Raw genomic sequence first — 25,839 nt, forward strand, 5'->3', positions numbered from 1 at the left:
AACTAGGGAAGGGGTATATATAGTCTAGGGACGAAATGAGAGGAAGAGGGGGATACAAGGGACCAAATCCCAAAAGTGCACGCAGGCACGCGGAGGGGTCCGGGCACCCGGTCCGGTCAGAGGTAGGCACCGGGGGAGGGGCCGGGCACCTGGGGTGCGAGGGGCCGGGCACCCGGACCAACCAGGGGGGCACGCCCTTGGCGCTGAAGAGGCCAGGCACCCGGGGGGTGGTGGCCCGGGCACCTGGGGGAGATGGCAGGCGGCACCGGGCGAGAGGGCCGGGCACCCGGGGCTCCATGGCCGGGCACCCGGGGCCGGCTGGGGCAGCGCCCAGGGGGGGCCGGGCACCCGGGGCTGGCAGGGGCCGCGCCTAGGTTGAGGTCGGGCACCCGGGCCCAAAGTGGCCGGGCACCCGGAGTGTCCAGGTTCTCCACTTCTTCATTCTTCATGATCCTTCCCTTCCTTTCCTCCTCCGTTGTCGCTTGTACCTCCGTCCTTGCCTCTTCACGGTCTTCTTCTTGATACCTAAGAGTGCATAATGCTTCCGATTGAGGTAGAACCCAATTCACGAGTGAATCCGAATGAAACTCGAAGTGGAAAGAGTTAACCTCGGTTTCGATGGCACGTGCGTGTGCTCTTGTCCTAGGTCCTCTCCGTGCTTGCGGTGGTGGTGTGACGTCCATGGTGATGGTCGAGGGATGCTCCACATCAATATGCTTCTTACCTCCAAAGTTAATGGGTGTAGTTATGGCTGAGCTCAACCAATTTCTCGCCTTTGTTACCTGAATTCCTAGCTGATGCAAAACTCCATATACAAATTAATTTGCTAAAAGTGAAGAGACAGAGAGGAAAGGGAAGAGAAAGATAAGTGGTATATTCAGTTAGGTGTATTAATCCACCTCTTCCTCTCATTTCGTCCACAAATCCGATATAGTTTGATTGTGCCATATTACTTTGATTTTGTGATGCATGCAATTTCTGTGTTGTCCATTATATACACTACCAGATTATAAACTATCATATAGCTTATATTTTTTATGAGTTAGTGAAATTTTAATATATTTTGAAAAATGATACAACCATCACAAAAGTTTGTAATAGTAATAGTTTGGTCACCTCATTGGAGCGCGACTTAATCCTATTTTGAGATCACAATGGTAGAACTGACTCGACTACCGACTAGGCCTAGCCTTGAGACTCTCATTCTCCCGACGAGTGAACTATTTTGACTAGCAGATAGGACCACTTAAGGTTCCTTTTAGCTCTCTTTTTTAACTTGGACTTTCATTGGCTTGGACTTGTTGATGTCCATGTAGACCCATGTGAGACTAGGTGGGATCCTCGGGTAGGACTTCTCTATGATGTGTATAGCATAGATTTGGAAAACAAGGATCTATTGTCCAAAAGGTATGCGTCGTTCTTGGGCATTGATGGTGTTACGTCACAGGGGTACCTCACCATGTCAGTTGTCGGCCTGAGGACCCCTAGGTTGGTTCCGCTTGGACTACTATGCCGGCCCATGGCACTCTACAAAGAAGATTCAAGGAGCCTTGTCGTTCAAGACAAGGAATTCGTATCCGTGGAGGACTTCCCTCCATCGACGTAGCCGACTAGGAATTTTGTAACCCTAAGGGCAATTCAAGATCGGAGTGGTTCATCCGACTTTGGAAACAGTCTCCTCATAGGAGGTCGGCGACGAACAATTGTTGTTAAGGGTGTCGTAGAACCATTTTCAACCTCAGGGAACCAAAGATGATGTGCAGGTTGGCACTATTGTAGGTGCAACCAATCTTGAAGACCGGTTCATGGGTTACTAACAATTTTGCCGCCCAAGGGTATCTCACCATGTTGATCGGTTGCCGTCCTGGGAACCCCTAGGTCGGTTCTGCCCTTGGCCACTATGTTGGCCCATGGCGCTCTACAAAGAAGATTCGATGAGCCTTGCCGTTCAAGACAAGGAATCCGTATCCGTCGAAGACTCCCTCCACTGACGTAGCCGACTATGAATCTTGCAACGCCAGGGGGTGGTATCTTATATAAGCCAGAGTTGTTGAAAATATGCCCTAGAGGCAATAATAAATTAGTTATTACAATATTTCCTTGTTCATGGTAAATGTGTATTATTCATGCTAGAATTGTATTGACCAGAAACTTAAATACATGTGTGAATACATAAACAGCACCATGTCCCTAGTGAGCCTCTACTAGACTAGCTCGTTGATCAAAGATGGTTAAGATTTCCTAACCATAGACATGAGTTGTCATTTGATAACAGGGTCACGTAATTAGGAGAATGATGTGATGAACAGACCCAACCGTAAGCTTAGCATCAGATCGTATCACTTAATTATTTGCTACAGTTTTCTCCATGTCAAGTATATGTTTCTTATACCATGAGATCATGTCGATCCCTGATACCCGAGGAATACCTTGTGTGCTATCAAACATATTGTAACTAGGTGATACTGGTAGTCTAACTGACCTGGTCCTCCATGCGCTGAATCTAACTGATCTAGGCCCGTTGTGGCGGAACCGCCCCGGCGCTGCCATAACCTTGTCACAGTGATGCTGGTAGTTAAACAGAGCAAAGAAATCCTCCTGGAAGTGAGAAACAACCTTGACACCACTGACCCCAAATTGCACGCGGATGGCTTCTTGGATCTCGGCGGGGCTCACCGAGGGCGTGTTTCCCCCAAGCTAGAGGAAGGCACCCAGGGACGCCATGCGTGCTGCATTTGCCTCCATCTCCGGCGAGGAAACGATCACCATGTTCCCCTCTTCAGGGCGTAGCAACGGGTCTCCCACCCGGATGTCACGGCGTGGCATGGCGCATAGCACAGGTCCAGCAGGGGGCGTAGCAGGTCGATGGAGTGCATTCCCAGCAGCAGTCGCCGAAGCCGATGGAGAGGACAGAGGGGAAGGGGAGGGAGTGTTGGTGTAGCCCCTCGCCCTGTGTCCAAACTGCCTGCAGCGCCCGCATGTGAAGGGTTTGTGGCAGTCCGCTTTGCAATGGCCAGTGAAGAGGCAGCGATGGCACTCACGGTCCCCCAGCTTGATGAAATTCTTCTAACCCTAGAAAGGGGAGTATGGTGGCCGCACCAAATGCCACTCCTCTGTTGCAGTAATTCCTCTTGACTCGTCCCTGGTCAGCGTAGGGCTCGAGGGACGCCGCTCCGCACGCATCGCCAAGGACTTGAATGAAGCAGCAGAAGCAGGTTTGATGCAGGGTCGGTGGGCGCCATGAATGGGGGGCGAGGGGCGTATCCCCAACAGATCTGCATTGAAGGCAAACCTCGCCTTGTTGGGAACCTTGACAACCCCGGAGGCGACCGCATCAGTCGCGGGCAGAGGATGGGCAACCTTCAGCCGCAGATCTGGAGCGGCATCCAGCAGCTACGGGAAGAGCAAGGCCACCTGCTCCTGTCCCCGGAACTGCGGTCACGGGAAACCAGGCGGGAACCGCGACGAGGACGAGGAGGCGCTGAGCGGAGAAGCAGAGCCGGCGGAGGCAGTGGGGATGGCTGCAGGCGCCAGAGTGACATGCCGTAGGAGTGTGGGAGCGAACATGACGGGGCTCTTTGATTTTGCTCTTTACCAGCGTGTTTATTTGGATGCATGCATACTAGCTATGTAGAGGCTGGTGTGTACTCATTGTGCTTATGCTTCATTTGAGTTAATAGAATTCATCTCTTATCAAAAAAAAAAGGGAAACGTTTAGTGCCGGTGGACCGGCTGAATCTTGGGCCGGACTCGTGCACACCACGCGGTCAAAGCTGACTGAACAGCTCACGCGGACGCGGGCGGGGTGGGACCGCACACCGAGCGAGCCTTATCTTTTCACGCGTACTCTCCTCCACTCGTCCACAACGGACGCCATCTTCTTTCTCCTCACCGCCCGTTCATGGCCAGGCCGTCGCCGCGACAACGGCCGCGAGCTGTCCTAGCAAGCAAGCGCCACCTTGGGGGCGGGTTGACGCTACGCTGCTGCCACCACCGACACTGAATTCGACCATCACCGACGCTGGTGCTGAGCCATGGAGGGACGCTACCAGCTGCTCACCGCCGGTGCTAGAGCCGGCCAGGGTTGGAGCTACAACCAGCAACTTCTGTTGCTACAACCGACCACACCAAATGCTGGAATTGGACGTCTTTTTTGCTACAACCGGTGGGAGCAACGATGGTGGTAGTTATTTTTGCTGGAATGGGCATCTGGATTTGCTGGAACCAGTGATCAAATTTGCTACATGCCTACATCCGTCGGGACGACCAATTTTGCTACTACGGGCGCTGCAACGGGAGCTGCAACCGTGGTTTGTTTTGCTACTACGGGCGACCAATTTTGCTGCATCGGTGACGGCGGGACGACATGGCCACCAGCATGGCGTGCCGCAACCAGGCAAGGGGAGCTACAACCATGGCCACAAGAGCTGGAACCGCTGTCCAGCGGAGCTGCAAGGCGACCCCCTGCGGCTGGGATGTTGCAACCGTTGTCCGGCGTGCTGGAACCGCGGTGCAGTGGAGCTGCAAGGGGAGGGGGCGAGATCTTGATTTTTGGGATGATGCAACCGTGGACCGGTGGAGCGAGATTGGTGTTGGAACCAGTCTGACGGAGCGCCGGCGGCGCTGCTCCCCGGAGTTGCGGTGGTCACCACCGGCAGTGCTAGAACTATCCATCAAGGATGCTGGAAACGCCCGGCGAAAAAGCTGGAAACCATTCGACGGCGACGGGAGCGCGGTGGCGCAGGCGGCCGACGAGGACGAGCGCGGCGCCGCGGGCGGCCAGCGAGCACGGGCGGCGCAGGGACAAACGCGGAGTCATGGCTGGTCAGCGAGGGGAGGAAGCAGGAGGCCTGGGGAGCTGTCGAGAGGAAGAAGACAAGCGCACGGGGGGCGAGGGGAGGAATCGTGCGGTGTAGACGCGCGCGTCGTGCGGCTAGGGGCTGACCGGCCGAACGATTCGGCCGGTGCGCCGGCGCCTATTGGTGCCCAAAAAATACAGCTTGAGAAGTAGCGTGGTTTTTGGTTCTTGGCACCACATGTCATGGGCCTGTACATCGTCCATGCGCCATCTGTCGGGGATTACATTGCTTTGTCATGGGCCAGCTGAAGGATTTGTAGAGGAGCGACATCGCCAAATACTACAAGACACAGCACAAGAGTATTACTGCGACTCCATCGGAATCTCAGAAGACGCAGCGGCTACGCACTCGCAGCCTCGGCCGCTCCGCATGGCCCTAAGCGAGTGGTACGGGCGTCCGGCCGGCCGATTTTCGTTAGCATTTCACGCAGTACAGTTTCTTCACTCGTTTCTGATATTCTGATCTGTTTTGCTGCAGGAGGACTGGGCGAACCTCGCCGATGGGCCGGCGGGTCTTGTTGCCGAGTGCGTCCTCGCCAACGACGTGGCTGACTACGTCCGCTTCCGCGCCGTGTGCCACCCTTGGAGGCGGCACTCGGCGGACCCGCCGGTGTACGGCCATGACCGGCGCTGCCATCCTCGGCAGTGGATCATGCTCCAAGAGAAACTCGCTCCCTCCCACCGCCGTCGCTTCCTCAACGTCTCCACGGGCGAGTGCATAAAACTTGATCTACCAGAGCTCCGCGACCACGAAACACTTGGGCGCACTTCCGAGGGCCTCCTCTTCCTGCTCTACAAGCGCGCCAACATTCGACTACTGAATCCGCTCACGCGCCACCTCGAAGAGCTCCCGCCACTGATCACGCTGCTGCCTCCTGACCGGTACACCTATCTTATCAGTACTCCTCATTTCGAACAATGCATGACAGCGTGGGGCTGCGGCATCACCAATGATTCCGTAATCGTGTTGTATTTACACAAGCTTCGCATCCTCGCCATCGCCAAGCCTGGCGATGAGCGCTGGACATCGGTTTCATACAAAAGCCATCCGTCCAAACCTTTGGTGTTCTTAGGCCGTTTTTACTGTGTCACCGAGGATAATCTCATGGTGCTAAAGACGAGTGCGGATCAACCACCACGGATGGAGGTGGCCGCCGAGCTGTGTAGGCCACTTTGCTCAACTTTTCATAGCATGCACATGGTGGACAATGGCGGGGAGCTAATGTTGGTGCACCGCATGCTTCGGAGTAGCCCCAGGAGGTTCGACTACAACCTGTATCGACTGGATTTGGACATGGGGAAATTGTTCCCGGCAAACAGTTTCAATGGGCGTGCACTGTTTATGGCTAGACATTGCTCTCTCTCCGTGTCCACAGAAGTTTTTCCCTCCATTAGTTCTGACACTATCTACATGAGCTTCGATTTGGATGAGAGAGTGGATATGCAAATTCAAGCCTACAATGTTGTCGATAGAGGTACTGAACTTGCAAGCTACATCCTGAACACCTCCATGGTAGCGCTGCCATCGCCCCATACTCTTGTTGACTGTCTCTCCTTGTGCAATGTTGTCAAACTAAATTGCAAACATTTATCATCAGTGATTTGAGTTGTATTTGTTCTCGTTTAGCTATTGTACCAGCTTGGACGGGCTATAATTGTCCGAAAGGCTCGAGGTTCCATTGCAATCACATGTGTAGGAGCGTGTACCTAATTGAATGCTTGTATTTTCTTCCATCAATTCATTGAGAAGCAAAATCTTTTGCATTTTCTCGGGAAAAAAACCGTTCTCCAGTGTCCTACATATGAACGAATATTTTGCTTAATTCTAACTTTGGCACGATATTAGGTTTGGGTTACAAGATATTGATTCAAACACCATGTGTACTTATGCCTCTGGATCGGAACTGATTTACACTTCGAGACTCCGGCATTGCCGATGATAAAAAAAAAAGCTAGTTTGTTGATTTCTCAAAAGAAATTGTGTGCATATTTTTGCAAAAAATATATTCTGTGTATATTTTGGGGAAATGCATTGGAGCTCCCGGGTGCCACACACCCCTGTATGAACATAACATTAAATAAAATATCAGAAAATTTCAAAAAAAAATCTGAAATTTTGGGATATTAAAACTTGACTGCCCACTTTACACCCATGCTCAATTCTGTGGTGAATGGGTACCGTGGTATCCGTGGCGAAGGAAGTACAGTCCGACATACGATCCATCCAAATAGTTTTTTCTATACATAGGAATTTTTTAGCTTTGTTACCGAGATTATCATGGGCAACCATTCCCCACGAAACTGAATTTGAATGTACAATGGGCACCAGGTTTGATATCCCAAAATTCCAGATTTTTCAAAAAAAAACTGGTATTTTTAATGCTTTTGGCACCCGAGAGTCACAAATCCTCATCTGTATATTTTGGTCCTATATAGGTGAAAGGAAACACACAATGCGTGCAACAAATGGGATCTCCTAGAACATTGAGCTTTATCAGTGTAATGCACATTTTTGTCAAAAATAAACTATGTGTAAGTTTGTCGTGTGTCACTAGAATTTGTGACTGAAATTGCCATCAAAAAATGTCATGGCCGCAGTGCCACGCACCTAATGTGTGGCAACATTTGGGAAGAAAAAAAATGAGAACCATTTGGGAAGAAAACTGGACAAGTAACTGGAGAACGAGTCCTCCTATATGGCGCGCCACGCGCTGACAACGCAGCGGGCGCACACCCCCCGCTCCCTTCTGGGCCGGCCCATGTGCGGCCGGCATGCCGCCTGTTTTTTTTTTTTGGTCCTTTCCTTTGCGTTTTTTTCTTTTTTTCAATAATTCAGGATATCAACAGCTTCTAAATTTCAGTAAAAGTTGCTAATTTTGAAAAAAAAACAATCATGATTTCGAAAAAAAATCATTATTTCAAAAAGAAGCTCAGGAATTCAAAAAATGTTCATGAATTTGTAAAAGAATGTTCACGAATTTAAAAACAATGTTCACGATTTCAAAAAAAGTTCATGCATTCGCGAAATGTTCACGAATTTGCAAAAAATGTTTGTCATTCGCGAACCATATTAGAGAGTGGGGCTCCGGCATTAACTGTGACTCCACATCATTCGTGTTGTCTCTCTACCTCGACGGGTTCCTCATCATTGGCATTGCCAAGCCTGGCGATGAGCGTTGGACACTGGTTCAGATCGGATATTTTCGAGGTACAGCTCCCTTGATGTTCTTAGGTTGCTTGTACTACACCACAGACAACCTCATGGTGCTGGAGATGAGGGCGGATCGGCGACCACGGATGAAGGTGGCTGCCAAGTTGCGGGGGAACGTTTGTAGGACGGCGAGTACCGCGCACCTCATCGACAACGGTGGAGAGTTAATGGTGGTGCACCGCATGCTTTCTCGTTCACACAACTCAAGGTACAAAGTGTATCGACTGGATTTGGATAACAAGAGACTACTCCGGGTCAAGACCTTGAGCGGGCGGGCGCTGTTCTTGGGGATGCATTACTCTTTCTCGGTGTGCACGAGGGTTTTCCCCTCCATTTGTGGTGACACTATCTATTTTAGCTTTGATCTTCAGGAGAGATTTGATGAGCACATTGAGGCCTACTATCTCACCGACAAAAAGCAACAAGCCGGCAAACTACATCTTAAACAGCACTTTGTGCAGAGTCGTGCCATCGCCATATAGTGTCGCCGACTATCTCTCCTTCTGCAATACTTTCAAAACTTCCGGATTGTATTCAAATTGGTTGGCGTCACTAATAACTTGAGTTCTGAATTGAGCATAGCTTAGATGGTTAGGTTTCTTGTGGTGGAACCAGCCTGCCAGGTTTAAGTCCAAGACTTGCACAGGTGTGTGCATTTTCCTGAATTTCTTCTAGGCTTTCTGGTGATGTTCGTTTAGTGGAAGAGGACGTTTACATTGACTATGAGGCGTTTGTTATGACTTCATCAATCTCAAGATTTGTTGGCTTGGTCTCTCGAAGGTGTTCACAAGGATAGGATGTGTGTGTGTTCATGAGAAAGAGTGTGTGAGCATTTGCATCTGTAGTGTGTTTTAAGACAAATAAAAGAAATGAGTTTACCCCTCGGATGGGCTGTGTGGCAAGTGTGCCTATATTATATTCAAGCATGTACACCATGTGCAGTAGTACTTTGGGAGTATATCCCGGATAGTTGGCATTTGTACCTGAAGTTGGGAAGCATATGTGGTATGTGCAGTTGGGCCAAACCTAGAATCAGGGTGTCTGTTTCCCTCCAGTAGCCTCGACTTTCTCTTGCAATCGCATGTTGGGTGTCTTTTTGTGGACTTGTACATAACATTTTCTGTCAGTTCTATGTATCAAGACACTAAGCCTTTTGTGTTTTCTCAAAAAACAAAAAAACAAAAAAAAAAACTGGCTCTTCCTGTTTTCACTTCCTTTTATGAATATAAGCTTCGCTGAATTATATCTGTATAAGCCTCTTGCATGAAGAGTTTATCAGCCTCGTTAGGTACTAATATGTTCTACTCCCTCCGTCAGTATTTCAAGAGTTTTGACTTTTGAGTGTCGAATTTTGTGTTGGATTCCTTCATGAATGTGCTGGCTCGAAACATTCCTGATATACACGAAGAAAGCAAATTCTGCTCACTGTCCTCAATGGGTAAGGAACCCGATGAAGCACAACATGCAATGGAAGTTGAAAAACCAATGGCATGAGCCTAATTCGTATACGAGGGCTGGTAGAGAGTAAAATGGCAACACAAATATGGATACTAAATAAGTATCATTGAAATTAGCAAGAATTTCCGTACAAAATATCATGAAGTACGCACAGAATATGCATGTGCCCTCTGAATATTTGAATGAATAACAATCTAGAATATAGTATTGCACTTCATCCATGAACAACCAGGACAGGTGCTTAAATTCGGCTTCAGACAAAACACCTCAAGAAATTATAGGAACAAAAGTTACATGCTTCATTTCACGCATCATGTGATGCAGAAGCTTATGAATTACATGGACAGTCTTATGATTCTCTCAAAATAATGTTTGATAATTCTACACCATCACAAGAATCATCCCATGTGTGTGTTCTGCCTTTTTCTGACATCGTCTCACAGCAGAGCGAATCATAGATAACTGAACGGTTCCGATCCTAGTAAACCTCAACGTGCCATTGCTTGTTCTTCTTGAGCTGCGATAGCTTCTGATCCCAGCTCTCCCCTCTCTGTTCTGCCACCTTCTTGAGTGTATCCTGAATCCCTGGCATCATTCCTTTCAAACCACAGAAGTAGATGTGTGCACCGCCATCCAAAAGCTTGAAAATCTCATCGCTGTACTCCTCAATCTTGTCCTGAACGTACATCTTGCCGCCACTCTTGTTCTTCTGCTCCCTACTTAGTGCTTTGTCGAACCTACAAATTCAACACACTCAATTATGTTATATTCAATTGTGCACACCCAATCTACGATCACAGAAGCATCCAAGTCAATAACAAAATGGCGTTTGGGGCATGTGTAAAGATAATAACAGAAACAGGGTATGAAGATGGAAGAGGTCTAATAACCTGAAATTGTCTGGATACTGCTTCAGGTAGCTTGTGAATTCTTCGTCATAAAGAAGGCTGTCCGAATTAGCCACACCAAGGAAGAGCCAAGCCAGGCCACCAAATCTGAAATTTGGGACATCTTCCATGAACATGCGGCGTAGGTACCCGCGGTAGGGAGCAACACCAGTGCCAGTGGCAATCATGATATGGGTTGCATTTGGATCACTCTCAGGTAGGAGCATTATTTTGCCAGAGGGCCCTGGGGTCAGAAAGAAATGATAGTGTGATGCATAAACTTTAGAACATCCATCATATGCCATGAACTATGAGTATACACAATTCTACCAGAAAGAGTATGTGCATACATGTTTGGTTTGTATCTCGGAACAGGAAGCAGCACATTGTTTGAAGGACATTTATTATATGCATCGAAATTAGACTTTTATCCAAAAATAATAATCAAGTACGACAAAACTAATAGAACAGATCCAGTTGGCAGCAGCCAGCAGGACAGAAAGAAGATAGCTATTAGTGTCAGCGGTAGCCATACTGTAAGAGGCTCTTGGATACAAAGGATTTATTATTTGTCTGGCTAGTGCGTCAGAAGTTACCCCCCAAAAAAAGTTGCTCTTATTCAGAATGTACACTGTAAGCCAGTGGCACTGTGAAAAATTCCCCTCTTTCTTAATGTTCTGGAAGAATGGTTACTCCCTACTCCATCTTAATTTACATCCTACACAATGTGTATATATGTCTAATGCTCTTTTTGTCAAAGGATTCAGAAATAGATGGTTTAAGACAAATGAACTTTAGGAACACGTAAACGAGAAAACTTAGCCCTTTTAGAGTTAGAGGCGCTCATATAAAACTGCTAACACACAAGAGCCTTTTGCATCCATCTAAAAGAAAGCAACCAACCTGTCATCTGAATCTTGTCCCCAGGCTTTGAGTTGCATAGGAAATTACTGCAGACACCATTCTTCAAGGGGTCCTCCTTGCCAGTTTCAGGATCATAATAAACTGCACGGCGAACACATAAACTGGCAGTCTTCCCGTCAAATGAATCCCCATACCTAGTAGATGCAATGGAGTACAGCCTGACATTCTGTGGGTTTCCAGGCTTCTTTGGGTTCTCTCCCTGATAGATGCACACAAGGTTCAATGAGCAATGAAGATGGGTGGTGAAAACAAGGATGGACGACAGCAAGGTAATGAATAGATATTTGGTACTTGAGTTAACCTAAAGATGGTGAAAACATGGACGACAGGAAATGCTATGAACAGATATGTGGTACTTGAGTTAACCTAAAGCAATTCTCCTACACAAAGCATCAAGCAGCATACTCAAATCAATGTCTACAGATTTGAACATAATTCAAGTACAGCATAACTTGATATGTTTATCCTCTTATTTAATAATATATACAACCCCTGTTCTGTTCAGTATTCAGTAAGACAGACACAGGATGAAAGAGAAAGTGGTTGAAATGGCTAAACGCTAACTGGAGGAATAACCCTAAGGTAATTCTCCTAGAATAAAATCAAGCAGCATACGCAAATCAACGTCTATAACTTTGAACATAATTTTTTCAGTACAGCACAACTTGATATGTTTATCCTCTTATATTTAGCAAGACAAAGAGTCCCCTGTTCAGTATTCAACAAGACAGAGGATGAAGCTGAGAAAGTGATGGAATGGGCTAAACGCTTACCGGAGGAATAATCCCATAGCTCTGCCCCTCCCAGTACGGCACATTGCCACCATGGTCGATGACGACATGGCACGTCTCTCCTGGGGCGTTAGGCCCTACCGCCCGCTCAACCGAGACGATGGTGGCGGTGTAAGGGCCCTTGGGCTTGTAGGTGTTGAGCGGCGGCTCCTTGGCACTCTCCAGGTCGAGGGGCACGACAGAGACCTTGCTCTTGCTCGACTGCTGGACAGCCCGGCAGACATGCCCCCGCTGCGCCGCGGCCTTGCTGTCGCACGCCAATGCGGTGCCGATCCATGATTTGTTGCCGAAGCTGAGACTGTTGATGCCCTGAAATGTAACAAAAGGTGAAATCAGCATACTGTTGGTGTTGGGGGCGGCGCTGAAAGGGCTGTGAACTGGGGCTCCACGGCATAGCGAAGCAAGAGCCCTGAAGAAGTACTGAATGCGCATGTACTGCTACTGCTATGTGTGTCCTATTTGTAAGTTATACTACTAGCTAATCTCTGCAACCAAAGCAAGAGCGCTGAAGAATTCACCAATCACTAGTGAATGTGCATCTACTAGCACCAGTACCAGTACAAGTGTGTGTGTCTGTGTGCAGGTGATACTAGCTAATCTGTGCAGTCCAGACACCATATAGCACGAAGCCAAAGTCGCAGCCAGCGCTATCGAATCTCGTGCCTAAAACTGCTCCCACTGGTTCACGCACTAGCGCACGATTGGCGCCGCGTAAAGGGATGTGGAGACGCGCACCTGGATTCCGGAGCTCCTGACGGCGCGGTCCGAGCCGCCGACGGGCGCGGAGAAGGCCACCTGCAGAGAGAGAGGGAAACGGTGAGAAGTCGGAAGCCGTCGCCCAGGGGCGGGCCGGTGTCGGCGCGGGCGTACCTGGGACGCGGCGGCGGTGGCCATGGCCGACGGGCGGACGGATGGTTCGAGGGATGGAGGGAGGAGGGAGAGGGGAGGAGGGGTTTTGATCTGGGGAAAGGTGGGGGGAGGGGGCGGCGGGTTTATAGGAGGGGATCGGAGCCGGAGGCCCTTGAGGCGACGGAAGGGACGGCGACGTCCGTCCGCTGCTGGCGCTGGCGCTGGCTGCTGGGGGTTGGTGACGGCGACCCACGCTAGTAATCAGATCATCAGTCGGCCCCTAAAATTGTCTACTAAATTATTCTGGACCGTCGATTAGAGTAATCGCCGGGGCTGTGATTAGATTAGTGGATGAAAGTTTCGATTAGGTTAGCTGAGCCTCGCTCGTTCAGCCGGAGGCAGGTGGTGGCGTGGCTACTTGGCTGGCTGGCTGCTTCGAGCGCCTCCTTCGGCCGCTTGAAATGAAATGGCCTCGCGGTGGCCGCGAAGGGCCAAATAAACAAAGTCAGACGTGCGTGCAACCTGGCTCAGGACAGGTGAGTGAACGCATGAAGCGGCGCAGGCGTGCTTGTGTGACCGCGTACCTCCTGGAAGCCCTCCAAAACTAGAGAGTGGCCGATGGGATTTTAATCGGTCGGGACTGACAGGGGGCAGCAGAAGAATGTGCTGGTCATTGCGTTCGCCCAACCTGCCCGGTCATCGTGAACCAACGTGTGGTTGGATGATTAGAGGGACTGTGGCATCCCCAGCCCACCAGGGTTCAAGTCCTGATGCTCGCATTTATTTCAGAATTTCTGGCGATGCGTATTTAGGGGGAGTTAGCGAAAAAATGCGCAGTACGCTGCCATCAACATCCCTCCCTCATCAGAGTCAGACAAACTTTGTTATAGTAGACCCATCGAAAAGTCGTCATGCTAAAAGACCCCACAGGACCACCGCATCAGAACAACAATCATCGTCGATTAAGAGAATCGTAGATTGACATGATCAAACATATACACACACAAAGTGGGCGAACGAAGACCAGATCCATCGAAGACAGCCGCCGACTAAATCCCGAGAGATCCATCGAAGACAGCCACCGACTAAATCCCGAGAGATCCATCGAAGACAGCCACCGACTAAATCCCGAGAGATCCACCGGAGACACCGCCAAGCATGATTAGACGCTAAACGCACCGCTAGAACGATGCTAGACGCACCACTAGGACGAATGTTAGGCGAAAAGAACTTTATTTTCCATAGCTCTCTCATCGTTAAAGGCAAGGATCCACCAAGCCCCCATACCATAAGGCCACACGAGATGAGGCAAATCGACAACGGCACCAACCGTCGACGGAAGGAGGAAACCCTAGTCGCCTTTTCGCCCCAAGACACTACTAGTAGTATTAGGCCTTGTGCAATGCAAGATGCTTAGAAAAACAAATCAGGTTTTCTGGATGCTTAGGGCAGATGCTTCATTAGGCACCCCTTCTATAGACCTAAGCATTTGGTGCTTAAGAAAAACTCAATTTATTTTACTAAACACCTCCTTAAACACCTTGCATTGTACTGGGGCCTTACTTCCCAGCCAGAGCACAGGGATCTGCCCATGGGACCGAGATCCAGTGCCTCGCCAGAGGCGGGTCACGGAGTGCCTTGCCCCCTACATCCATCGTTCAAATCAATCCTACGGCTGGCAGCATTTCACATCTAGTCAAAGCGACTCAATACAGGGGAAAACTACGCGGGCTGCCAGACAAATTCGCGCGGGCAGGGGAAAACTGCGCGGGCTGGGGCATCGGCCGCCGCCGCTCGCCCGTCGCGTCCGCCGCCTCCGCTTGCCCGCCGCGCCCGTCGCCGCCCTCGCCCTCGCCGCCCTCTTTCTGGCCCGTCCCCGCTCCCGTCGCCCTCTCTCCGCCCCGCCGCCGCAGGAAACGGAGTGGATCGAGCTCCGGCCGCGGCCACTGAAGAAAACGGCGTCGACGGGTTCCTCCGTCGCCACTCCGGGCTCCTCCACCCCGCCCCCTCCGACGGGCTCCAACGGCTCCCTCCATCCATTCCCGCGGCTCCCCTGCAGTGGCCATTGAGCTCCAGGCCGACTCAAACAGGTAGTCGTCTTTGCTATTTAGCTGATTTTTTTATGTGCTGTGTGAAATTGATGTGTGTACTGTCCCATTTAACAGAATTGTTGCTGATTGGGCTGCGGAGTTGTGCAATTTGACAAGATTTTAGTGTTGTGAGTGTTGTGCATTTGCAGGTGTTGTGCAATGGGTGAAATTGATAAGGGAATACCTCAAGTTGGTATGAGGTTCAGAAATGTAGATGAAGCTTGGGTGTTTTGGGTTGCATATGGTGGCCGTGCAGGGTTTGATGTGAGGAAGAGAAACAAGTTTGATGGTGAAGTGACTTCATGCAGATTTGTTTGTTCCAATGAGGGTCTTAGGAAAAAAGGGATAACATTGGATCATGTGCCAAAGCGTATTAGAGCTGAAACAAGAACAAATTGCAAAGCCCGGATGACTATAACATTGGATCGAGTGGGGAAAAATTATGAAGTCACAGATATTGTGCTAGAACACAATCATTACCTCCAATTGCCACAAACTTCTCACTTGATGGCATCACAAAGGAAGATTTCCGAAGTACAAGCTTTTGAAATAGAAGCCGCTGATGACTCTGGAATCATGCCAAAAGCTGCACATGAGCTTGCTTGTCGTCAAGTTGGTGGACCACTTAACCTCGGCTACACTTGTGTTGACCAAAAGAATCATTTGCGAAGCAAGCGGCAGAGAGAGTTGGCTTTTGGACAGGCTGGTAGTATGTTGAAGTACTTCTATGACAAAATCATTGAGAACCCATCTTTCCAATATGCTTTGCAGTTGGACTGTGAGGAGCATATAACCAACATATTCTGGGCTGATGCTAAAATGGTTCTTGACTATGCACACTTTGGCGATGTTGTCACATTCGATACCACTTTTGGCACAAACAAAGAATATAGGCCATTTGGTGTTTTTCTTGGACTCAATCAGTTTAGAGAAACCACCATTTTTGGTGATGAAACATGTGACTCATTTACATGGCTTTTTGAGACTTTTCTAGCTGCACATAATGGGAAGCAACCTAGAACTATTTATACGGATCAAGATGCAGCAATGGGGAAAGCTATAGGAAAAGTCTTCACGGAATCATATCATGGATTGTGCACCTTTCATATAATGCAAAATGTTGTCAAGCATTTATCACCATTTAAGGGTGAAGAAAAAGATGAAGGGAAAGAGAAAGATGAAGGGAAAGATAAAGATGATGGGAAAGATGAAGATGAGGATGAAGATGAGGAGTCTCATATTCTACTGATTTTAGTGAATGTATGTATGGCTATGAGGACAAAACAGAATTTCAGGAAGCATTTAACAATATGAGGCATAAAGTGCACAAGCAAACATGGTTAGATAGTATCTACAAGTTGAAAGAAAAATGGGCTGAATGTTATATGAGAGATGTGTTTAGTTTGGGAGTGAGAAGTACACAACTTAGTGAAAGCTTCAACAATTCATTGAAAAACCATTTGAAATCAGATTTCCATATTGTTCGGTTCTTGATGCATTTTGAGAGGACAGTGGAAGTAAAAAGAAGAAAGGAATTGCAATCTGAATTTGATGCAAGGAAGAAATTGCCAAGAATCAAGATGCACACACCTATGTTGGTGCTAGCTGTTGGGGAACGTAGCAGAAATTCAAAATTTTCTACGCATCACCAAGATCAATCTATGGAGTTTACTAGCAACGAGAGGGAAGGAGTGCATCTACATACCCTTGTAGATCGCGAGCGGAAGCGTTCAAGAGAACGGGGTTGATGGAGTCGTACTCGTCGTGATCCAAATCACCGATGATCCTAGCGCCGAACGGACGGCACCTCCGCGTTCAACACACGTACGGAGCAGCGACACCTCCTCCTTCTTGATCCAGCAAGGGGGGAGGAGAGGTTGATGGAGATCCAGCAGCACGACGGCGTGGTGGTGGAAGTAGCGGGATTCCAACAGGGCTTCGCCAAGCGCTGCGGGAGGAGGGAGATGTGTCACAGGAGGGAGAGGGAGGCGCCAGGGCTTAGGTGTTGCTGCCCTCCCTCCCCCCCCCCCCCCCACTATATATAGGGCCAAGGGAGAGGGGGGCGCAGCCTTGGCCCTTCCTCCAAGGAAGGGTGCGGCCAGGGAGGAGTCCATCCTCCCCAAGGCACCTTGGAGGTGCCTTCCCCCTTTAGGACTCTCCTTTATCTTATCCCTTGGCGCATGGGCCTCTTGGGGCTGGTTCCCTTGGCCCATATAGGCCAAGGCGCACACCCCACAGCCCATGTGGCCCCCCCGGGGCCTGTGGGCCCCTTGGTGGACCCCCGGACCCCTTTCGGCACTCCCGGTACAATACCGATAATCCGCGAAACCTTTCCGGCGACCAAAACAAGACTTCCCATATATAAATCTTTACCTCCGGACCATTCCGGAACTCCTCGTGACGTCCGGGATCTCATCCGGGACTCCGAACAACTTTCGGGTTACCGCATACTAATATCTCTACAACCCTAGGGTCACCGAACCTTAAGTGTGTAGACCCTACGGGTTCGGGAGACATGCAGACATGACCGAGACGACTCTCCGGTCAATAACCAACAGCGGGATCTGGATACCCATGTTGGCTCCCACATGCTCCTCGATGATCTCATCGGATGAACCACGATGTCGAGGATTCAATCAATCCCGTATACAGTTCCCTTTGTCAATCGGTATGTTACTTGGCCGAGATTCGATCGTCGGTATCCCGTTACCTTGTTCAATCCCTAAGTGTACCGTGTCACCGAAGCTTGTTAGATAGTATTTTGGGAGTGTCGACTAGTATTTTGGACAGTGCTTGACTATAGTATTTTGGACTTGGGGGCTAACTATAGTCTTTTGTGCCCTAAGTGTACAAGTAAAAGGGCCAACACTATGTACTTGAATGATTATGTAAGAACAAATTTCTATGGTAACTTGCTTCAAAAATTAGTTTATTCACGCCTACAAAAGGCTCTGTACCGTGTTCACCTTTCTGCCCTATTAATTTCCTGAACCTCTTAACTGAATGTCCTTGTATTTAAAATGGCTTGGGTTTTCCTTTTTTCTTGATGTTTCCTAAACCGAACCGAAGTGTTTTTGCTTGCTAAATTAAACTGTATTTTGTTACGTTGTTTACAGCCTTGTAAGACTGTTGTTTTGTCAGACTCTTGCTGTTTTGATAGACTGAACTGCGTGTTAACTGAACTTATGTTCTGCTCTGTTCTTTGCATGAAGGGCCTCTGTTTCCTCTGCCAGTTATTGCTGTTCTATGTACAGGTGGGTATTTTGACTGTGAGTTGCTGCTGGCCATAGGATCAATATGGACGCTGGATGGTAGGGGGCAAGGCGCGCGGTGACTTGACTACAGCAAGGCACGGGATCTCAGTCCCTGCCCATGTCACCTTTCATGGCGTTGCCGGGGGAAAAGAATCTTTCATGGCATTGGCCGATGGTACCATCACACCTGCCCTTGCAGGTTCAACGTTACCTGCAAAAGAGAGACCCCAGCATGCTCGAGCACAAGCAGAAAACCATGCCACATACAACTGTAAAAGTAAAACTCTGATTTTCAGTTTCAACTTGCTATCCCTCTTCACCCTTCAACATTTGCCAAAGAGCAGAGCAGGGAGAGCTTCTGCGCCGGTTTATTTGTCTTTTTACATGCAGTCCAGCAAACACAAAGCACAACCCAAACATCTAGACACACTACTATAACACACTACTATCTTCTTCTTCCCACAAAGGGCACACAGACAGACAGACAGACAGACGACTCTCTTCTTCCTGTTTTCGACAACACAAACAACTACAAACAGCACGGAGTTTCTTCCCCCCTACTACATCTACAACAGACAGACCGACAGACACATGCATGCGCTGGGGGTTGGTTCAGGCTCTCGCATAGCCTGCAGACACGGCTTCTTTCGCTCGCTCGCTCGCTCATAGCCCCATCAGGTGGTCGAGGCCCCCGTGAGGGCCTCCTCCACCCATGCCACCGAGAGAGCCCCCGCCTCCCATGCCGCCGCCGAGAGAGCCTCCCCCGCCCATGCCGCCGAGAGAGCCCCCGCCTCCCATGCCACCGCCAAGAGAGCCTCCTCCGCCCATGCCGCCGAGAGAGCCTCCGCCGCCCATGCCCCCAAGAGAGCCTCCCCCGCCCATGCCGCCGAGAGAGCCTCCTCCGCCCATACCAGTGTGGGAGCTTCCCCCGCCCAAGCCGGCGATCGACATGTTGCTCAGCAGCTGCTGGAGCCACCGCCTTGTAACGTTGTCATCCTGCGTCCATGGGTAAAGAAGTAGGCGTCAGTAAACGATCCAAACTGTCCCGCTGCAGATATGTCAAGCTTGTCTATCTAGCTAGAGAAAGCACGAGCTGGGAAACGCACAAGAAGGAAGTTGTTGAATGTCCCGTCCTTCAGCACCGTGGGGAGGCAACTGTTGAGCGCGGCACAAGCCCTGCATAACATCACATAGAGAGACTTAGGAACGGCCAGTTATACAGGCTGTGGTTTGGAAAGATGGCGCTACCATTACCAACCTCTGGTTCTCTGTCAGCCTGAGGTAGCAGCGGATTATGTGCTTCAGCAATCTTGCAGACGGCTGTTCAGCAAGCGCCTGGACCATCTGTGCTAAAACAGTGGCCACAGCAAAGAAACGCTCAGCGGTCGCGCAGATGTAACGCAGCCCAATGTCATCAAGCAGAATCTTTTGAACAATAAAGGTGGCCACCTGCAAGTAACAGTAACCTCGACGGAGTTAGTGAGACTGATGCAATTACTGTAGATCTCACAGAGCAAAGAGATCCAACAATCTAGTAAAAATTATCTATGACAGCTTTAAGTAATCACAGTTCAACATCCAGTTTGATTTTCCAAAGTTTCTTGGCATCGACATCAGTATTTATTAGATACTACCAAGGCAATCCAAATAATACAATTTATATAATTGTTAAAAGATAAAATATCCCAGTAAGATAAGATGAAAAGGATTTCTGAAGCAACCTACAGAAGGCCGCTACCATATACAATCATAGCAATTCATACCCATACCCATAACCAAATTAGGTTGCAGCATGATTTCAGTGCTGCACCATGCAAATTCACACAAGAATAATCAACCATGCCGATGCATTGTCAAAGGCTACAAAACATATAACCAAGAACTAGACAATCATCAGATTTATAAAAAGGGCCGAGTTCATACTGTTTTGGAAAGTTCACTGCCCATCTCCATAGTACGGAGACACAGAGGAATTATTTCAGTTTGAAGCAGAAACCCAATAACTTCAGAATCATCAACCTGCATATATAAAAAATAAAGCGAAGAAAATATCCTTATGATTAGCAGAACTGATATACAATAAAAGAAACAATAGAATTTCATTAGCCCGTTCAGTTCAAACATAACAGTTCTTGTTGGGATTCCTGGGATCCAAATCCCAACCAGTCCATTTGATTAAAATGACTTGATCACTGGAATGAGAAAACCAAAAGAACCAGATAGAGTCTACAAAAAAAATAAAGAATACAGCCACTCCCCATCACTGTTTTCCCCTTTGGTTCAACCCTCTCACCATTTAAAGCAAAAATCTATATAGGCCATCCATTCCTAGTTTGCATAAATATCTAGTTTTAAATTACCTTCACAAGAGCACCAATAACACCCAAGCTGGTAAGCCTCAAGTACTCAAAAGGTCTAGTCTTGCTGGTAGTATTCAGAAACGGGTACAGGTACAGTGGGATGTGAGCTGCAAAGGAAAAGGAAGAAGACTCAATTGTTAACCACTGCTAATTAAGATTTAGTTATTTTGTAAAGTCAGAACCAATGAGGAAAGCTTTTTTAACAATAAACAATGGAAATATTTAAGACTTGGCATAGAAACAGTAGCGCTCAGTACCATTCAAGAACGGGATCCTGGTATCAGGGTGTGAAGCAACACACTGCAATTAAAAAACAAAAGTAAAATGAAATTGAGGGGCAGATGGCAAGCAAGTATGATATGAAACAGTAGTATTCTCAATCCACCACAAGGCCCACCAGGAGTGAGGGTTTCCTTTCTTTCTCATGTAAAAGCATACCTGAAGAAGTGCAAGTGCATTGCAGACACGGTTTGATGCAACTGGCGACAAAGTAGGAGGTGAAAGTGAAGGGTAGATTGACACAATCTCCTGCATAGATTTTCAAAATAGCAAGGCAGACTGAATAAGGAAAATGCGCAGAACCATCAATAAATTTCATATTGAAAGAATCAATACACATGCACAACCACCCTAACTTAAATAACAAGAACTGCACAAGTACATATTTACTCTTGCCATTGCGACTGAATTTGAACTGTGCAATAATTGTAACCTACCTGGAGCAGTGCAGCAACGGTGCCAAAGGAGTGCCACAGCAGTGGAGCAAGGTCTTGAAAAATCTCTCGCTTCTGAAAGAGGAAAACTGAGAAACAGATTAGACAATGAATTTTCACCTCCTGCATCCCAGATTTGCAGCCATACTTTAAATGTTAAAGTAAAATAGTTCCATGTATCAACTGTTCAGTTTGGGGTATTGTTGGAAAATTGATGTTTCACTAAGAAAAGAATGATGATGCTTGCATTAGTGGCTCATACCATGGGTTCACACATTTGGTAGATAAAGAAGTGACAGAAAAAAATACTATACTAACTAAACTTCATCACTTATATAGATAATCTGCAGAAGTAGAACAGACTGTTTCTAACCTATAAATGTCTTCCTATATATAGTCTAAACTGTTTAGATTTCTTAACACCACCTCCTAATAAGTTTGCAAAGTCATCAATAGGACAGGATTTCACAAAGTTTACCCCCCCCCCCCCCCTGTCCTTGAACAGGGTATCTCCACCAGATACTATAATTAAATGTGCACAGCCGAATACAGACCTTGCAGCCTGCTCCAACACAAAAATATTCATTGGAAGTTCACTTCTACCAAGAAACAAATACATCAGGAAGCAGGGGATATTAACAAAAATGCGCTTCTTGTGGTATTCACTCCTGAGAGATTGTATATGATAACTGCAGTATTTAACATTTTATTCAGGGGTACTATAACAGAAATGCGCACATGTCTTGTCGTATTCAATCCTAACAGAACAACATATAAGATAACGGTAGTACTTTCCACTTTAATCAGAGCAAGCAGAACTAAAATGAATACAGTTATCTGATGCACACTTCAAAACTGCCATCCGAGTGTGCCCAACAGAGATCGGTAAGCGTTCCCGCTACAGATGCTAATAACAGGTACAGCATAGCCCATGTTTAAAGAATGTATCACAATAAAAGCTACAAAAATCACATACCAAACCCTACTTGCTTTCGCTACATATCTACAAGTCTACAGCAAGCTAAAGGACTGCACAAAATCACCCAATTCTCTTCATACTCCAGATATGAGCAGGCAGAGTTGCACTAAATTACCAAACACCACAAGCTAGTCACAGAATCGCCCTAGGGAGATCGGAGAGCAACATTTCCATACCAAGCACGGATGAAAGATAACAGACAAAGACGGGCGTGCACTGATCTATACCCTATAACCTTAGATCACCACGTGAGCCGATTTACCCATAGAGAACTGCCCTGCAGCTGACATCAGATAGATCATCAGGGTCCCGAATCTACTTTCGCCTAAACACAACATTGTACCACCAAGGTCGCAGCTTTACCAACCACCACATGACACATACAGATCCCCCGATTCCCCACCGCAAATCCGACCCTTAAACATCCACCAGGAAGCTACAAACGCGAAATTTTAATCGACGGGGAGGGCTAGAAGGAAGCGGCGGGGTTCTCCGCGGCGGCAGGGTGGGGGGCAGGGGGAGGAAACGACCTTAGAGAGCTCGAGGAGGGCGTTCTCGCGCAGCTCCGGGTCGCAGAGGTCGAGCACGAGCTGCTCCGCGGACACCATCTTCCGGTCCCTCCCCCCGGCGGGCGGCGCCGCGGCCGACGAGCCGGACGGGGGCGGGAGCGGGGGCGGGGAGGGCGCGCCGAAGGAGGGGCCGGCGGCGAGGGACGGCGGCAGATTCGCCATTGAGGAGGGTGAGGAAAAACTGAGGAGGTGGTCAGGACAGGGAAGGAGGAGAGGCTCCGTCTGCCCCCCCGGAGGACAAGGTTATACTAGAAGCGGTATGCTACGAGGAGGGGCAGGACAGGGAATCGGCGGCGGTTTCCAACTTTGCTCCTTGTCTTCAAACGGAGATGAAACATTTTCCCAGCCGTCCTTTCCAGTGCCTTGTAATGGTGTTGCACGCTTCCTACTCATCATGTTTGGAAGCTGCCATGGCGGCCAGGGCATGAATTCGGCTCGACTCGTCGGTGGGCGTCTATCTCACTCCTTCTTCGGCGGCGCACCCGCTCGTCACCTAACAATGTTTGTTGTTTTGCCCGGCGGGCGATTGTCCCACTCCTTCCTCGGCGCACCTGCTCGCCACCTAACCTTGTTTGTTGTTTTGCCCGGCGGGCGTTTGTCCCCACTCCTTCCACGGCGCACCTGCTCGCCACCTAACGTTGATTGTTGTTTTGCCCGGCGGGCGATTGTCCCACTCCTTCCTCGGCGCACCTGCTCGCCACCTAACCTTGTTTGTTGTTTTGCCCGGCGGGCGTTTGTCCCCACTCCTTCCACGGCGCACCTGCTCGCCACCTAACGTTGGTTGTTGTTTTGCCCGGCGGGCGTTTGTCCCCACTCCTTCCTCGACGCACCTGCTCGCCACCTAACATTGGTTGCGTTGTTTTGACGACCTCCGTCGGCCTCACGCTTTCGAGACCTCTCCGTCTTTGTGTCGGTCTTCTCCTCCGTCGTCGTCGCCGTCGACGTTTAATCTCCCCTAGGAACCTCCGCCGCCGGAGACGATACAGAGGAAGTGGCGTGGCCACTCAAGACATGTAGAGAAGACATCGAATTAATGGTCAGTTGGTTCAGGGTGAACCCAATGACTCATTATCAATCATGGAACAAGTATTTTCAAACATGTAAACAAATTGGTGAATGAACTCAATGTAAACTTCAGGCGATGTTGCTCACGATGAAGATTAATGCGGAAGAGTGGATGAATGGTACCTTCATGTAGATTTCTTGTTGCCACTCTTTTTACCTAACTCGGTAAAAACGAGCGCTATATTCATGACTGGTCTGATATTTTGACAAACATGGAAACAATAGCATGATTTCAATATTATCTTTAATGTCCTCCTAAAAACATATCTTTAATGTAAGACCGATTTGTGAAGAACGATTAGCATCAAAAATAAGATTCTAACTTATTCTCGTCATACTCCAGACACGAGCACGCAGAGTTGCACTAAATTACCCAACATACCGCAAGCTAGTCATGGAATCGCTATCGGGGGTCGAAAAGCACCATTTCCATACAAAACACGGAACAAGGAGTAAGAGGGAAAGACAAGATGTGCATTGATCTATACCCTAGAACCTAGATACCACATGAGCAGATTTGCCTACTTAATCGCACAACAACTGACATCGGATAGATCATCAGGGTCCCCAATCTACTTTCGCCTAAACACAACATTGCATCACCAAGGTCGCATCTTTACCAACCACCACATGACACATACAGATCTCCTGATTCCCCGTCGCAAATCCGACCCATAAACACCCACTAGAGATCTACAAACGCGAAATCTTCCTCAACGGGGAAAGCTAGAGAGAAGCATGGGGCTCTCCGCGGTGGGAGGGAGGGGTGGGGGAAGTAAGCGACCTTGTAGAGCTGGCGGAGGGCGTCCTCACGCAACTCCGGGTCACAGAAGTCGATCACGAGCTGCTCCGCGGGAACCTTATTCCAGTCCTTCCCCCTAGCAGCCGGCGTCGCGGTCGACGGCCCGTACGGGGGTGGGGGCGGAGGCGGGGAGGAGGGGCCGGTGGCGAGGGACGGCGACAGATCTGCCATTGAGGAGAGGAGGGAGCAGTGTCGCGAGCGAGAAAAAATAAGGAGGTGGTCAGGAGGAGGAGGAGTAGCTCTGCCCCGTGGAGGGTGAGGTTATAGTAGAAGCGATATGCTGTCAGGAGGGGCAGGCCAAAGAATCGACAGTCGTTTTCCACTTTGCTCATTTGTCTCTAAATAGATGAAACATTTTTTACCATCTTTTTAATGCCTTGTTTTGGTATCACACGCATCCTAAAACTTGCCATAGCGGTGAGGACATGAATTCAGTTGGACTAGTCGGTGGATCTATTTTTCTAGCCGTCCTTTCTAATGGCTTGCGATGGTATCACACGCATCCTAAAAGCTGCCAGGGCATGAATCCAGCTGGACTCGTTGGTGGATTCATTTCTCCAACTGTCCTTTCTAATGCCTTACTATGGTATCACACGCATCCTAGAAGCTGCCACGGCAGCCAGAGCATGGATCCAACTGGACTTGTCGGTCGATGTTTGTCCCACTCCTTACTCATCCCACCTACTCCCCACCTAAGGTTGTTGTCGGGGAAATGACACCTATGGGATCCCGTGGATCCCTTCTACGGTTTGGCAGGGAAGAAGTGTGCACAAAGAGCAGATCTAACGATCAACACGAGGGATTTTTACCCAGGTTCGGGCCGCTGAGAAGCGTAAAACCCTAGTCCTGCTTTAGTGTATTGAGAGTTCTTTGAGCTCTGGCTAGCTGCTACGCATACAAACTGGGCCAGAAAGTCCCAAAAGTCCCTTCCCGCATTGCCTTGGGCCTCCTTTTATACCAAGGGGCTACCACAGTGGCATACAGGCATACAGGAGGTGTAAAGCTGCTACAGTGCTTACACTTATCCCT

At 48.7% G+C, this 25,839-nt stretch overlaps 3 protein-coding genes across 4 annotated transcripts; 1 reads left to right on the top strand and 2 right to left on the bottom strand.

Moving 5' to 3' along the window:
- Positions 1-9,664: 9,664 nt before the first annotated feature.
- On the bottom strand, positions 9,665-13,441 carry LOC109756468 (ferredoxin--NADP reductase, root isozyme, chloroplastic). The gene is made up of 6 exons (XM_020315302.4): positions 13,000-13,441; positions 12,865-12,924; positions 12,112-12,438; positions 11,318-11,537; positions 10,418-10,658; positions 9,665-10,264 (listed from the first exon to the last, which is right to left on the bottom strand). The coding sequence occupies exons 1-6, from the start codon at positions 13,021-13,023 to the stop codon at positions 10,006-10,008; spliced, it is 1,131 nt and encodes a 376-aa protein (XP_020170891.1). The 5' UTR covers positions 13,024-13,441; the 3' UTR covers positions 9,665-10,005.
- A 1,786-nt stretch (positions 13,442-15,227) lies between these two features.
- Positions 15,228-16,382, top strand: LOC109732546 (protein FAR1-RELATED SEQUENCE 5-like). The gene has a single exon (XM_020291711.1). The coding sequence runs from the start codon at positions 15,228-15,230 to the stop codon at positions 16,380-16,382; it is 1,155 nt and encodes a 384-aa protein (XP_020147300.1).
- A 2,229-nt stretch (positions 16,383-18,611) lies between these two features.
- Positions 18,612-25,052, bottom strand: LOC109732569 (uncharacterized). 2 transcript variants are annotated; one of them, XM_020291746.4, is made up of 9 exons: positions 24,793-25,052; positions 21,399-21,470; positions 21,121-21,210; positions 20,940-20,982; positions 20,683-20,789; positions 20,246-20,341; positions 19,581-19,771; positions 19,429-19,498; positions 18,612-19,318 (listed from the first exon to the last, which is right to left on the bottom strand). In XM_020291746.4, the coding sequence occupies exons 1-9, from the start codon at positions 24,979-24,981 to the stop codon at positions 18,986-18,988; spliced, it is 1,191 nt and encodes a 396-aa protein (XP_020147335.1). In that variant the 5' UTR covers positions 24,982-25,052; the 3' UTR covers positions 18,612-18,985. The 2 variants fall into 2 exon arrangements, with proteins under 2 accessions (XP_020147335.1, XP_020147334.1); XM_020291745.4 differs by lacking the exon at positions 24,793-25,052 and adding an exon at positions 22,905-23,233.
- Between the last annotated feature and the right edge of the window lie 787 nt (positions 25,053-25,839).

This window comes from Aegilops tauschii, chromosome 5 (genome assembly GCF_002575655.3).
Source record: "Aegilops tauschii subsp. strangulata cultivar AL8/78 chromosome 5, Aet v6.0, whole genome shotgun sequence".
NCBI lineage: Eukaryota > Viridiplantae > Streptophyta > Magnoliopsida > Poales > Poaceae > Aegilops > Aegilops tauschii.

Coding starts and splice junctions, on each gene's coding strand:
- LOC109756468 (XM_020315302.4), bottom strand. CDS start 13,023: ATGGCCACCGCCGCCGCGTCCCAG. Junction 12,439..12,864: donor TCAGGAGCTCCGGAATCCAG/GTGCGCGTCTCC, acceptor GTTACATTTCAG/GGCATCAACAGTCTCAGCTT. Junction 10,265..10,417: donor CAGTATCCAGACAATTTCAG/GTTATTAGACCT, acceptor TTGAATTTGTAG/GTTCGACAAAGCACTAAGTA.
- LOC109732546 (XM_020291711.1), top strand. CDS start 15,228: ATGGGTGAAATTGATAAGGGAATACCTCAAGTTGGTATGAGGTTCAGA.
- LOC109732569 (XM_020291745.4), bottom strand. CDS start 23,105: ATGGCGAATCTGCCGCCGTCCCTCGCCGCCGGCCCCTCCTTCGGCGCG. Junction 20,342..20,682: donor TTATTGGTGCTCTTGTGAAG/GTAATTTAAAAC, acceptor TTATATATGCAG/GTTGATGATTCTGAAGTTAT. Junction 19,772..20,245: donor GCAGTGAACTTTCCAAAACA/GTATGAACTCGG, acceptor TGTTACTTGCAG/GTGGCCACCTTTATTGTTCA.